A 14,901-nucleotide genomic window follows, 5' to 3' on the forward strand; every position below is an offset into this window, starting at 1 on the left:
CAATAAAAAAAAAGCTGAAAGGAAAGGTCAAGTACATTCAGATAAAACAGACACGCAATATCTGTTTCCTGACAGCATCAGGAAATAAAGCATCAAAACATATTAACAGTTTGAGCTTGTTGAATCTCAGTTGTTGAAATGGGTTTGTGCACTCGGGGAGTGTTCCTGCATGCACAAACATGCAGGTCATGACAAGTTGGTATTTAATGACTTACTATGAGCCTGCTGCTTCAACATATGCTATCATGTGAAAAAGAAACTTTATAATTCTCCTTTCTCGAGTTTTATGTTTAATAAAATAACAAAAGAATCTCAGATGATAACATAGATCAGTGTTTCCCAACCCTGGTCCTCAGGGCCCCCCGTCCTGCATGTTTTAGACGCTACCCTGGTTCAGCACACCTGAGTCTTATTAAAGGCCCTCATTAGCTTGTCAACAAGGTCTGCACAACTCTGTTGATGACACAGCGACTTGTGTCACGGTGTGCTGAAGCAGAGTAGCATCTAAAACATGCAGGGCAGGGCCCCCGAGGACCAGGATGGGGACACACTGACATAGATGACCTATTACTGTATTACTATTTATTGAACAAAATAAACTCATTATGTGAGGCTGCAGGTTATTACTTAAATCCCTGATTGCAGGAAGTACTTGGTTTTTACACAGTGCGTCTTCCTTGTGGCTAAATTAATTTATATATGCGTAGGCAAAGCAGATTATGTTGCAACAAGGGCACGTTTATTGCAACACATTTGCTCCGGTTGTTAGACGCTGGTCCGTACACATCAGTCTGTTGCAGTGTACAATTTAACTATTTTCTCTAGTTTCTTCCGACATTTCATTTTGTGTTCTTTTTTGTCTTTTTTCAAGGTTACCCGAAAGCTTTCTGGAGCTCCGAAATCTAACATGCCTTTCCATCAATGATATTTCATTGCAGGTTCTTCCAGAGAACATTGGACAGTAAGTAAATGCAGTGTTTGATTTGAAGTATGTCTCACCTTCTGCCAAATCTAAGATTTCCTGAACTTTGAGAGCGGAAGCAAAAATATAATGTCCATGTTCACAACATAACATTTTTGACATCACTTTGGTTGGTTAGTAGAAACAAGCTGAAGGTGTAGAGGATAAATGCCTGGAAGTTGTTTGTTTGGAGGATGTTGCTGAAGTCTGTAATGTAATTATGTTATTTTATGTCTGTCTTACTCTTGGCTTTAGTCTTTATATATTTGCTAAAAATTAATTGTTGTTAAAACTCTGCTGTGCTTGGCTGTGTGAGTCATTCTTTGTGCAGTAAAAAAGTGTTGCTGTTGTTCAGAATCTGTGGACACGTGTCCTCCAATGTGCCCTGATAATCACTGATTATCAGACACAAAACCCCTTTTTACCAGCAGTAACTAAACTTTCCACTTTCTAACAATTAAATAATGAAAATCTAGTTAAAACTGTGGGCTCACAGGCATGTGCTGTCATCTTGTGATGTCACAGTTGAATGGATGAGAATATAAAAGGCCCAGTGTGTGTGTGTTCTCTCTCTCTTTTAAGCTGTTTGATTAAAACAAAAACTGATAGAAAGGTGAAAAGACATTTGGCTAACATATTAGTAGCAGTGACTTACATATTCATAGTTATATTAGATGCCCTGTTAGCTTAATTTAATTAGGTTGCATAAATGAGCTTTTTTACTCATAAGCATTAATCTACACATACTGCATCATATTTAAGACAGCGAGTGTATATGGGGACACAAACTGACACAGAAACTTATCTTAAACCTTTATGGTTTGTGCTATTAGATATCTCTATTACATGTACTCTGAATGTTGTGGGTGGAACAAAGCACTATTTTTAGTCCTATAGCCCCATAGTCCAAAAGGGTATATAAAGACAGTCAAACAGCACAAACACTTGTATGGTATTGCTTTTACAAAAACATTTCAGAAATCTGTGTTTGTTTTCCATCATTAGTATACTCCCAACAGTTAAAGAGTAAACTGTCAGCAACAAGCACATATGCAGCATGTTTCTTTCCCCCTGATTTTCTACTTTCATCACCACCACCATTTTACTGCGTCGGGGAAGGGGGAACACACCCACGTCTCTCTTTTCAGAAACATCAGTCAATGTTCTCTTCTTGGCTTCATTGCCTTTGTTCATAAAAGGTAAAAGTCTCATGGTGAGATGGCATATAATTCTGAGTAGTGAAAAGCATGTCTGCCAACAGTCTTATTCCTATGAGCTCTTTTTTATTGTTGAGTTCACTTATAATTAAATTTAATAACACAGGTATGTGCTTTTAAGTCAATGTGCCACAGGGAATGGGTTTGATAGTTTTGTAATTCAAAGGTAATCTCAGTTTAAATCCTTGAAGCAATGGATTTAAGCAGAAACAGTTATTGTATACATGTTTGATTAGATTTCTTAGGGGTGGATTTGTATTCACATTTCCTTTTGTCAATGCCCCTTTTCTGGCTTTATGACTCTGTTTTGTTTTGGTGTTTTGACTTTTTTTTCCCAAGAGATTTTGTAGCATAAATTGATTAAAATGATGTTAAAAGTTACTTTTAAACAGTTCATGGGACACCAAAACCTAAAATGTAGTCAGTGAGAATTTAGTTTTTTTCCCTTTGCTACAAAGGGAGTATTGCATTTTGATAGTTGGATTTGTGAACTTTCTTCAAACCACGTTTCCAAGCAATAGTGTTTTCATACACAAACTTGATTCATGTACTCACAAAAGATTTTTTCTTTTCCTTTTTTTTTTTTTTGCAGTAAAATTCAGATTCCTCACTGAAATCGTCATTTTATAGACTGTTTAGTTTAGTTGGCACTAATTGCTTTTACTTTTACTGTTTATTTTGTTTACCGTGCCAACATGAACAAAGGCAAGGGGTGCAACTGTGGGAACACAGCGAATAAAACTTAACCAGTTAATGTTACTTTGATTGCGCTGAAAGCCTGCTGCCTCTCCTCCCTCTCTTGCCTCATGGTACAGCCTGTTCTGCACATATGTCTTCTATTTATCTTTCCTAACACTGTGACTGAAAGCCTGCTCTCTGTCAAGGGGAGAAGGTAATGAAAAGCATTACACAGTTGGAGCAACGTGCTGCGGGTTTCTCAAAAAGATAAGATAAATGCGGGGGGAGTGTTGAATACCATCAGTGGTTTAGCTCCTGAAAATCAAGGTTTTTCAGCGACGCAGCAGCAGCTTCCAGTAGCTCAATCCTCTGCTGTGGAGGGGGGAAAAAACGCCCCCATAAAGCAAGATCAATAAAAGTTGCATTTTTTGTTGTCAGTAGCATTTTGTGTTGCCACAGTTGATGGCTGCTCAGTTTCTCTGGGGACCTTTGCTGTCTCAAATTAAGCAACGAGAGTGCAGTTACTTTTTAACCAACTAGAAATGCTTGCGTCTACTATTATTTCTATTTTTCCCCCACTGAAGATGATTTGTGGAGTAAACTTGTTTAGTATCTTGATTAGGTCTATATTAGTGTGGATTATTTAGCCTGGCCTCTGATCGGTGGGACAGACTTTGAACTGTACAAGTTAGCTGTTGTCATAAAACAGTATTAATTGGGTACATGTACAGTCTCAGGCCGTGGAAGGCGTAGCTGCCTGATGACAGTCCCGTACTTTGAGCTGTTATGATCATTTAAACATTTTGTTCTCCAGTGGAAGTATGCAGGAGTTGTTTATGTTGTTGCAATTTTGTAGCCGTGATAAGACTGACACACCTCCAAAGTACTTCCCGTTCTCAGATATCTGATTACAAGGACATATGCCCCTCTTTAGCCATCTTTCTATAATCATGTTTTTTTTCTCTTCTTTTTGTCTGTTACTGCAGCCTTTCCAATTTAGTTTCACTAGAACTCAGAGAAAATGTGCTGACATTCCTACCAGAGTAAGTATTATACTGTTGTCTATTTACTTTATGTACTTAACAAGAAAAAAGAGACTTTGTGATTTAATGGAACTCTGACGTTTTCTTTATTTTGACTTACCTCGCGTCTGTTATTCGCAGGTCACTGTCTCAACTTCACAGACTTGAAGAACTCGATCTAGGCAATAATGAACTATACAGTTTGGTGAGTTTTTATTTACTTATATATTTATTAGGTGCTTGAGAATGTTGTATGATTTGAAATGGGACAGAGTGAAGTTTTCCCATTTACTTGTTCTTGTCCGGGGGATTAGCATCCCTCGAGAACAGATTTCATGTCTTATCAAGCAGATGGGAGGATGACCATCTGTTTTGAGCTTTGGTTTTTAAGTTGTAATCTTATGTGAATGGTTTAACTGCTATGTTGACTGATTTGCAGACAGATAAAGCAAAGTCAGGCTCCTAGAAATGTTATTTGTTTTTGTTTATACTTAGCTTTTCCATGGTGTTCATTAAAAGTGGTTATGGGATTTAAAAAAAAAAAAAAGTGTCCTCCCATTTGCTTTCAGTTTAGACAATTGATATGTTATACTTGTGTATAATTAGTCAGTGAGTTGCATGTTTGATATAGAGTAAAATAAATCTTTCAATTTGCTTTTAACAATATAAAAAAGCCGCAATGATGCCAGAGAGCATCACTACAGGTTATTCTAAAGAAAGCAGGACTGCCTTGTGTTGCAGGACATTACAAACTCTGTCAGAAAATAAAGAACATTATCATCATTATTTTATTTTATTTTTTGTGCTCTGTTGTCTTTCTCTTCCGCTCTCATTCTTAAAATTCCTGCATTTCTTTCCTCCCACGAAGCCTGAATCAATAGGCTGTCTTGTCAGCTTAAAGGACGTGTGGCTTGATGGAAACCACTTGACGGAGATACCTGCAGTAAGTTATTCATATTATTACTGATACCATTTCATATTATTTTATTTTAGTGTTCATTGATGAATCAGAAATACACATTCAGTTTTAACCCGCATAAGGTTGTAATCTCCTGTAAACATTTGCAGTGGCGGTATGTATTTTTCTCCATGGCCCAACCCCGCTGGTTAAATTTAACAAATACACAGGGAACATTATGGATGCACCGATCTGGTATTAATATTGGATATTGGGCCCGACACTGTCTGAATAGCTGGATGGGATAAAGGGACAGCTCCGTGATTCTGATCTATTCCCTTCATATCTGATTCTTGCAATGTCACTTATCAACTGTGTGCACAACTGCACTGGCAAAATAAGTATGTGGACCTCTTGTAACTAACTGCTTTTCTCCATTAATTTGGCATGAATGTGATTATAGACAAACACATGGTGTTCGAGCATTTAATACGCTATTATAACACTTTTTCCCCCTCAGTCCTGTGCATGTTTAATAGTTGTATTCAATAACAGCTAGGGCTGTTCGATTAATCGATTTTAAATCGTAATCGCGATTATGTAATTAGAACGATGTTAAAACGTGAAACTCGTAAAATCGATTTTTCACTTTTTTTTTTAATTTAATTTTTAATTTTTTTTAAATTTTTATTTTTTTACCTTGTCTGCACACATATTAATGATTGATGGAAATACCTCTCAATACCTGTGACAAGTGCCCCATGGGAGAGGCTCTTTAGTGTAGGAGGGGGCGTTGGAACATGCCACCGGGCATCCCTCAAGCCAGATGCCGTAGACCGGCTCGTATTCCTTGCAAAAAACTTGCAAATGTGAATAGCAAATGTAATGACGGACATTACACACCTCTACCTCCTTCATGGGTTACATTATTATTTAGCATGCAAAGACCCAGTTTAGTTTAATTAAAAAATGTCTTGTTTTATTTAATTGGTAATATAACTTACTGTATGTTTGCAAGTGCTGATTTGCTGATTTTTTTTTTTCAGAGATAAAACTTTATATTTTATTATATTTTTTAAAACTTTTTTTCAACTTATTTTACAGAGTTTTGCACTTTATTCATTCATTTTTGGTTTAATAAGAGCAAAGTTTGCACTTAAAGCTCAATGGGGCAAATGTTCAATAAAAAAACAGCATATTTGAAATCATTTCTTTGCCTTTTGTCAATTCACAAAATAATCGTAATCGAAAATCGGATTTTGAGAGAAAAAAATCGAGATTTCATTTTTGGGCAAAATCGAACAGCCCTAATAACAGCACAGGAAATAGTATGTTATCTGCTTCAGCTCATTGTTGTGTATTATTGTAACTTAAATGAAGATTGAATGAGTTTCGAGCAAAATCCAGCAAACCAGGTAATGCCAAGGAGTTCACATACTTGCCGTGCAATGATTTGATATTGGTACCAGAACTGGTCCAGACGAAGAAGGATCGGTGCATCCTTGCTCAGTGTGTTTGCTACCGTATTATTGTTTGAACATATCATTGCAGATCCTTCGCTAACCATCTCTTTGCTATCTATCTCAGGAGATTGGCCGTATTAAAAGCCTGCTGTGTCTCGATGTGTCGGAAAACAAGCTGGAGCGACTTCCAGAGGAGCTGGGAGGCTTGGTGTCACTCACTGACCTGCTCGTGTCTCAGAATAATGTTGAAGCTATTCCAGAAAGCATTGGTAAAAATGAGAACTTCATCAACATATTTGCACTATTCTGTAAGCTCGTCTTACTTAGATTTCTGTTTCTAAATATATTTTGTGAACTAGATCCTTTTCCTCAATTTCCTTTATGAGCAAAAAAAAAAGATAATTAAAAATAGTTTGGATAAAAACCCCTTGACTTGCTCACATTGCTCGTTGGCATGTTCACACATTAACTCCATGACTCATCGACTGTGTGTGACTTGCTAATAGGCTTTGGCATTTGCATTTAATGCGATCATAATGAAAATAATCCACTAATATGCAAGCAGCACCATCAGGTTGCAGCATCAGTAGGAACAACACTGATTATAGGTTCCTCAGTATCCTGCTTATCAATGACTAAAATATAATATGCAAAACATAACATAATATGTTATGTTTAATAAATATTTGTATTCTCTCTTTGCAGGAAAACTACAGAAACTTTCTATTTTGAAAGCCGACCAGAATAGGCTAACTTATCTTCCCGAGAGCATCGGCAACTGTGAAAGTATTACAGAGCTTGTGCTCACAGAAAATCAGCTACAGGTTTGTTTTTCTCTAATTCTGTTCTTCGAAAATTAAGTGAAAATGCCTTGTCACTAGTACAATCACACCTATTTTAAAGAGAGAAACCTTGGCTTGTTCATAGTTAATGAAAGAAAGCACAACCAGCGGTGGCGTACAGAAATGACATGGACATCAGTTCATTCATTATCTTTACCAGTTCTCGGGGTGGTCTGTACTTTACCTTTACTACGCTGTACCAGGCTGAACTAAACCCTGCACAACTCCCTAAGCATTACAGGTCTAAGACAAAAAGTCAAACTGCCACACACACAATAATTATAATCAAATGTGTGGCTTTGAACTGTGTGAGGAAGAAAACACAAGCGCAAAGACATCAAAACTCCAACCGTAATGGGGTAGACGTATTACTGGGTCTTAATTACCGCACCACTGTGCTGCTTGCATGACATGTGCATGAAATGTGCTCACAATATAAGCTCAAACCATCTTGTCAATTGAGGAAGGTGTGTGTTGAAACACTAATATGTGAGAATTAGAATCAGCCCCTCCAAATCTGAGGCCATGGTTCTCAGTCGGGACAGGGTGCTGTTTAAGTCAGGAGTTCAAGTATCTCAAGGTCATGTTCAAGAGTGGGGGAAGAATGTAGCTGGAAATAGACATATGGATCGGAGTGGTATCTGCAGCAACGCGAACTCTGTAGCAGTGTGTTGTGGTGAAGAGAAGTTGTGAATCAAAGGGAAAAGCGCTCTCTTTACTGTTTGATCTATGTTCTTATGCTCACCTGGAGTTGTAATAACTGAAAAGGAAAGAATGCAGATACGAGCGGGCCAGGGCATTTCCTCTGCCAGGAGGCTGGGCTCTCTCTTAGCGATGGGGTGATAGGGTTATTAATAATGGACTCCAGTCTGACATAAGCAAGCTTATATGAGTCAAGCATTTGGTTAGAGCATGTCAGAAAGGCAGCGCAGGACAAGCTGGGGAGATCATGTCTCTCCGATTCCCGGGGAGTGTTTTGATATCCTCTCAGAAGAACTGGAAGTGGAGGAAGCTCAGGGAAAGGGATGTCTGGACCTTCCTGCTTCCAATACTGCCCACATGACCTGAACACGGTTTAAAAGGAGTAAATGGATGGATAAACTTATTGTCCGTTCTTGGTCTTCCAAGACGATTAAAGCCTCATCAAACACTTTTGTGTTTATCTTTCTAATGCTGTTTGCTTTATTTCTTGTGACAGAGTTTGCCTCGGAGCATTGGGAAGTTGAAGAAAATGTCCAACTTGAACTGTGACAGAAACCAACTGATGTCGTTACCTAAGGAGGTAATCTCTTCATATGTCAGCCAATGTTATTTCTTAAATATATTGGATGTGAAAATTCATTTAGACAAACTTGGACTGAGAATTGAAAATCCTGGAGAAAAAAAACGAACACAACAAAAACAATAGCAGTTTTATAATGATCACTTAAACATTTCAGTATGATCACGTGTCACGTTAATATAGTTTACTGGCATTATTATAATAACATGACAATGTAAATGTTATAAGTGAATTAACAATCCAACCAAAGCTCATTCTCGTCTAGCTCAACAATGGCCTTTTTTTGTCGTCCTCTCGTTTCATTGAACGTGCGCAGTTTCCCGGTTGGTTAGGCTTCAACCCTGAGTGTCTTCATTGTGTTTGCGTGTGACATTCTTCTGCAACCTCTTGTCTCTTTAAGTGAAGTCACGCCTGGTTTAAAGCGTCATCTGAAAGGCTTCTTTAAATGTTGCACAATGCCCCTGTGTCTTAAACATGCAAAGCATCCAGTGTGTAAAGAAAACAAACAGTTAAACACAATTTACCCAGTTAACGAGGCCACAGTACCACTGTTTGTATATATATATTTATTTCTTCCTTCTCAGTCCAGACATGCGTGACATCTTCACCAATCGCAAAGTACCCATGACAGTATTGATTAGAGCTTAGCTAAAGTACTTGACCATTGACAGAGCGTTATTGATGCAGTATATTGCAGCTTCTAACACTTTCACTGCTTAAATGGAAACAGACATTCACTCTGGCTTGGCATCGTTCATGCCTTTGTTTTTAGTTTTTATTTGCTGTGTCTTCCTCCATTTCATCCATTTTTAATGCACTCCATGGTTTTCTTAGCTCAAGATCGACTTCAAAGTGAGATAAAAACTTAAACTTCATTTACGTCTGCGTGTGAGCAGATTTACTGATAGCACTTTGAGATCAGCGGGCCCATCAAGTCTTTGTTTTGTCTGGCCTCCAGGCCAAATTAAACCTAATTTTAGGTCTCCCTGCCACATCCCATTGACGATTAATTGGTCTGACATCATGATCACTGATTCTGGGACAAAGTCCCAAATGCTAACAACGGATTTTTCTTTGTGTGTTTGTGTGTTTTTAAAATGTTTTTATACTTTTATTAAATGCCAGACATGCACACTGGCTTTCACATTGCCATTTTAATTTTTTCTCTGTAGATAAGGAGCTGACTGCATCATTATGCTACATGAGACACCCGTACCGTCTGGTGTACTTATCCTGTTGTGTTTCTTGCTGTCTAGATCGGAGGCTGCAGTGGTCTGAATGTGTTCTGTGTGCGAGATAACAGACTGACAAGGATACCACCAGAACTGTCACAAGCCACGGAGCTGCATGTTCTCGATGTCTCTGGAAATCGGTATGTTCTGCAATGCAAAGATCATCAAGATATTTTGAGGGTGTTAGTCCTGCCTTTTTTTCTCCCCCTCTTTCTGTTTCTGTCTGAACCTGTTATCCTCCTGGCTTTGTCTACATAGATAGTTGCATCAAAATCTACTGTACTGAGTCATACATAAACATGTTCACCTCTTGGCCTGAAAAGTCTCTCCATACTTTTCCACTGGTGTTATGCTCACAAAGAAGTGCATACACCAGGGCTATTCAATTGGGGGCCCGCGGGCCACATGCGGCCAGCCAGGAGCTTTTATGTGGCCCCTGGTCATATTTCAAAAAAGGGGTTGTTTGTTGAAAAAAAAAACAAAAAAAAAAAACTTTTTTTTTTTTATTTCAGATTTTTTGGCCAGTGTTGCACAGTGTTAATGTTTGTCACATTATTATTAACCTCCGTTGTACAGAGGACTTGTTTACATCATTAGGCTTCTAGGATTGGCCTGAAATTTTTTTCATTTGAATAAGTGAGGACTTTGCATTTCAGATGAACTTCTAATCCTCCTATAATTTCATGTGATTGTTTTGTTTTGCTGATATAATGCACAGATGTGTCATTAATAAAGGAGCTTATGGTTAATATTTTAGTTGCTTATTTATAACATCAAACTGGCTACTATGGACTGAAATGCTTGTGCTCAATGCTTAATATAATATTCAAATAAGGAAATCTTGGTGGAAAGTGGTGCTTTTGCACAATGCATGGTTTCAAAATGAACTTGCATTTAAAATAATATTTCTTTATTTGAATATTATATTTAACATTCACAATTACTAAATCTGGAGACAATTAATACATAATTCATATGTAAACTAGATATATTCAAATGTATAATACAAATGTATTATATTTACATAAGTCATCGTCTTTGAGTGCAAAATACATTTTGAAAACCCCCACATTTTCAAATTGTGCGGCTCTCTCCATACAGTCCTTTTGCAGATGTGGCCCCCGGCCGAATATAGTTGAATACCCCTGGCATACACTATACTTGTCATGTAAATGACAGCCAAAAGGTAAATGTGGTCTGATTTAGTCATTTATTTCCTCCTTGTGTTCAGACTCGCTCATTTGCCCATGTCACTGATCACACTACAACTGAAGGCCTTATGGTTGTCAGAAAACCAGTCGCAGCCACTCCTCACCTTCCAGACGGACGAGGACCCTGACTCAGGCGAGAAGGTTCTCACCTGCGTACTGCTGCCTCAGCAGCCGTGTGAATCAGAATATAAAGGTAATGTGTTCCATCAAGTGAAGTGCTGAGATAGTCAGAAATTATATGAAATTTAGCAGTAAGTGTACTGTGTCATTTCTCTCATAAAACACGGATGAAGATGACGGCATATGTAATCGTGCTTGTTGTGGCTCCGTCTAATTCCTGATAAAGCACACTAAGCTATGGTTCCGAGCATGTAGTTGACGCGTACTTCAAATAAAAGTCACAGTCCGTGTTCTTCTTTCAAAAGTTTAGTGAAAAACTTTTCTTTCAACAACAAAAACAAAACAACTGTGCAATTATATTAAAAACAGTATTCTCGTGTAAGCACGGTCAAAAACTAGTGTGCTCTCTCAGTTACATAGCTTCACAAAAAAAACAATAATACACGTATGTCACGTGGCATATATGCAACCAATGAGAAAGCTGCAGTTATTAATATTATTAGGCAAACACCTTGCGAACTGATATTAAACTGCATATTATTCTAAATACACTTAATCAGATATTCTACAATCTAAATTATTAATCACCTTCTATACATGACAAATGGCTCTAACATATTTACATCCAGGGAGGCAGATCAGCCAGTGATGAGCTGCTTCTAGAGTGATATGACGTGGTGCCAACTGTGATATTTGAGTAATAGGCCTCATTGGTTCTTGCATCGTCTCCTAGCATTTAGTGCCCTGTGGTTTTGATGACATTATCACATGATCTGCTTGGAGAAGCACAGTGTGTTCTGTGCCCTGCGATCCTGCAGAATCGGTCGATTATGACGTGCTGGGGATCACGGCGCCTGTGACAGATCAGACTCTTGCTCACCCTTGAGGCACTCCTTGGTTATTTTTTCAGAAACGCAGTAGATTGGACAGCTAAAGAGGCTTAGCAGCAGCTGGCCTGCCGCCATTAAAAGCTCACCCACTGGGAATAGAGATTGGAGTCCCACTGTATTTCCACCTGACAGAACACTTTCTTATTTTCCTCTGCTGTCAGCCGCAGATTTTTGTGTACATATTACACAAAAATATTTAGTATTTTAAATGAGTTTATTTCTCCTCTCAAAAGAAATGGCCTGTTAATCATTTTGTGACCTGCTGTCTCTCTTGTGGTAGAAATGTAGATATTAAGTCGGTGGCGGTCGGGCGAGTGCAGCTGCGGTTGGGGGGCAGGGAAGATTGTGTTGCTGTAAGCCTGTGACTAAGCTGGGATTTGAAACCGTGATCTGGCAGTTTCACTCGCTCACTTATTAGCGCTGGGTTGTGTGACGCCTCTTATTCCTTTCATCACAATCGCATTGATGAAGACCTCCTGAAATATGTTTCTTCAACTTGCACTTGTCATTTTTTCTTAGCATCTTGTTTGTTTCTGAATTCAAGATGGGCAACATTTGTTTTCTCTTTTAAACATAACTTCAGGTTCTGATAATCTTGCCCGCTTCGGGGCCCTGGAGAGCCTGGTGAATGGCATGGCAGATGACACGTGGGACAAGGGAGAGATGAACAGGACCAGTACCATTCAGTTCCTGGAGGACGATGAGGATGAAGATGATGAGAAGGTGAGACCAGTAATCTCAATTTTAATTGCAGTAATTAGGGGAAGCATAAGAAAGTAGTTGTGAACTAACAGATAAATGGGATATGTTATGTTTTTTTCTTTAATTTTATTTTAGTTTGTAAATGAAGAATGAACCAACACTGAATTTCTCCTCTTAATTAACACCATCCAATTTCCTTAAACTTGATAAAAATGATTCCACTGTGCTAAAACTGTTATTGTCGTTTGGTATTGGTAAAGTTCTCTAAATCCATGGCTGTGTTGAGACCTCAATCCGTTAAAAGCTTTTGAGAGATTTCAGATCAGAGTGCTGACAGACTTCACAACTCTGAAATGTCATGCATGAAACTAAAAGTACCCAGAAGTGTATTAACTGGAACCAGATTTGACCCGTTTATTAATTATATGTAATGACTCAGACCTAGGAAACCATGACCCAGACAAAAACTGGCCCGGAGACAAATCTGGCTATTAAGAACTTATTTTTGGAAGTTACAAAAAAATCAGATTTTCTTTCTTCTTCTTTTTTTGTCACCTAATATAACATTAAAAGTCTATACTGTATATGTGATAAAAAGCATAAATCAGAGGGAACATAAAACATTAGAGATTTAAACAGGTGTTATGTTCTGGACTCCCTGCAGACGGTCAAGCTTTTTTTTTGTTTAAATGGATGAAAATGCCATTACAATAGTGTAAACACGATGATATAAAAGCATGGACAGTCATATCCAACTCTGATTCTGACAGTATTGCTGGAAGAAGTAATTCCTAATTAATTATCAGGAATGATGTTCCAAAGACAGAGTAGAGTGACAAATAACACCAAAGTCTCTGAGGTTTGGCTGGACGGAAGAGCCTAAAGCACCAAAGAGTAGCTGAATTTCAGGGATGGATCTTTCCGGTGCAATAATTAGGGTTTCTGTCTTCTCTGAGTTTAAATAATTGTCACACAGCCCCTGTTTGATACTGGTTGAGTATTTCATCAAAGATGCGAAACTCCAAATTCTGTGGGTTTAAACAAACAAACAGTAAAGCTCTACATCATCAGCATGGACATGATAGAAAATATCAGAGTACTGAGGGAAAATGTACACATGACACAAGACAGGTCCCAGAACAGACCCCTGAGGTATCCCACATGTCAGGCGTTTCACGAGAGCTGTTTCTGTGGAATTTCGTCAATAAAACGGATGAGTTGCTTTGAATTTTTGACAGAAGAGGGGGCTTAGAAATAGACCTGTAAGTCTTAAGCCGGGCATACACTGTGCGATTATCGGCTCGTTTTGAGACGATTTTCCAGTCGTGCGACTATTTTTTGGATCGGGACGGATTTTGACCGAATCGTTGCTCGTGCCTCGTGCAGTATATGTGGGGTAACGACGAGAGATTAACACCTCACGACGAGCTCCCGATCACAAATCGTGAGGTCGCAAGAAAATCAAGCATGTTTGAAATCCTGGTCGCTCCTCGTGATGGAATCGCACAGTTGAAGCAGCTACGACCCTCATCCTTTCACAGAGAGCATGCGCAATCTTTGATGTCACGTCAAAAACTATTATTTGTAGTTTTAAGTGTTGCAAATTCACATTACAAATCATGTTTTAATGGCAGAAAAAAAGACCGCATTTCCCACGTACGGTGCGCGTCGCCGCGTACCCTACGCCGTAGGCTCTCCATTGGTGAAACGCGGAACCATAAATCAGCCTTTAGTGTGCACTCTGCGCTGTTCTGAACACAGTTCAAAGTTCATTTTGCTGGGACGCCGGGTCCCTCCACCGAGACACAACTTTTGCGGTATGCGTTCATTGTTGTGTCTAAAAATGATGCGCAGTGCCCAGCCAATCAGAAACAGTACAGATATTTTGGGATTTTTTTTATATATATAAAAAAATAAAATTATAAAAAAATAAAGGATCCCCATAACCTTTGATTGGGTGGGCAGGACGCACGTTTGGGTGGACACAGCTCACTCCTGCCCCAGAACCGGCCTCGAGTTCCAGTACACAGAGGTCCGACGTGAGGATTATGATCGTCTAGTGAGAGCAGACGGGTCGCATACGAGCATCGGGTCGTACAGTGTGAGAACATAAATCGTGGTTTGTGAACTTTTGAACTCTATCTAGTCGTGCAGTGTGAGATGGGGCAGTCTCAAACGATTTAAAATATCGCACAGTGTATGCCCAGCTTTAAGCAGTGAAGGATGCAAACTAAGCTTTGTTAGCAACGGTTCAACAACTGTATTCTTTAGGGAACCAGCGATCACCAGTCTCCTTCTGTAGTGTAGTGTAGAGATGCTCCACTGACACATCTGTACTTGGGTCGTTTTCATGCCTAATAGTGTGAAAGACTCCGAGTTTGCG

General features: G+C 38.8%; 1 protein-coding gene across 1 annotated transcript in view; it reads left to right on the top strand.

Annotated features, from left to right (window-relative positions):
- Positions 1-14,901, top strand: part of lrrc1 (leucine rich repeat containing 1) — a 29,845-nt gene that overhangs the window by 12,199 nt on the left and 2,745 nt on the right. The window contains exons 4-13 of the mRNA XM_061744925.1: positions 872-961; positions 3,843-3,899; positions 4,020-4,083; positions 4,747-4,821; positions 6,364-6,508; positions 6,945-7,063; positions 8,280-8,363; positions 9,620-9,735; positions 10,827-10,999; positions 12,400-12,539. Of these exons, the coding sequence (XP_061600909.1) occupies positions 872-961; positions 3,843-3,899; positions 4,020-4,083; positions 4,747-4,821; positions 6,364-6,508; positions 6,945-7,063; positions 8,280-8,363; positions 9,620-9,735; positions 10,827-10,999; positions 12,400-12,539 (1,063 nt within the window). The remainder of the gene's footprint in view (positions 1-871; positions 962-3,842; positions 3,900-4,019; positions 4,084-4,746; positions 4,822-6,363; positions 6,509-6,944; positions 7,064-8,279; positions 8,364-9,619; positions 9,736-10,826; positions 11,000-12,399; positions 12,540-14,901) is intronic.

The sequence above is a fragment of the Cololabis saira genome, chromosome 17 (assembly GCF_033807715.1).
Source record: "Cololabis saira isolate AMF1-May2022 chromosome 17, fColSai1.1, whole genome shotgun sequence".
Taxonomy (NCBI): domain Eukaryota; kingdom Metazoa; phylum Chordata; class Actinopteri; order Beloniformes; family Belonidae; genus Cololabis; species Cololabis saira.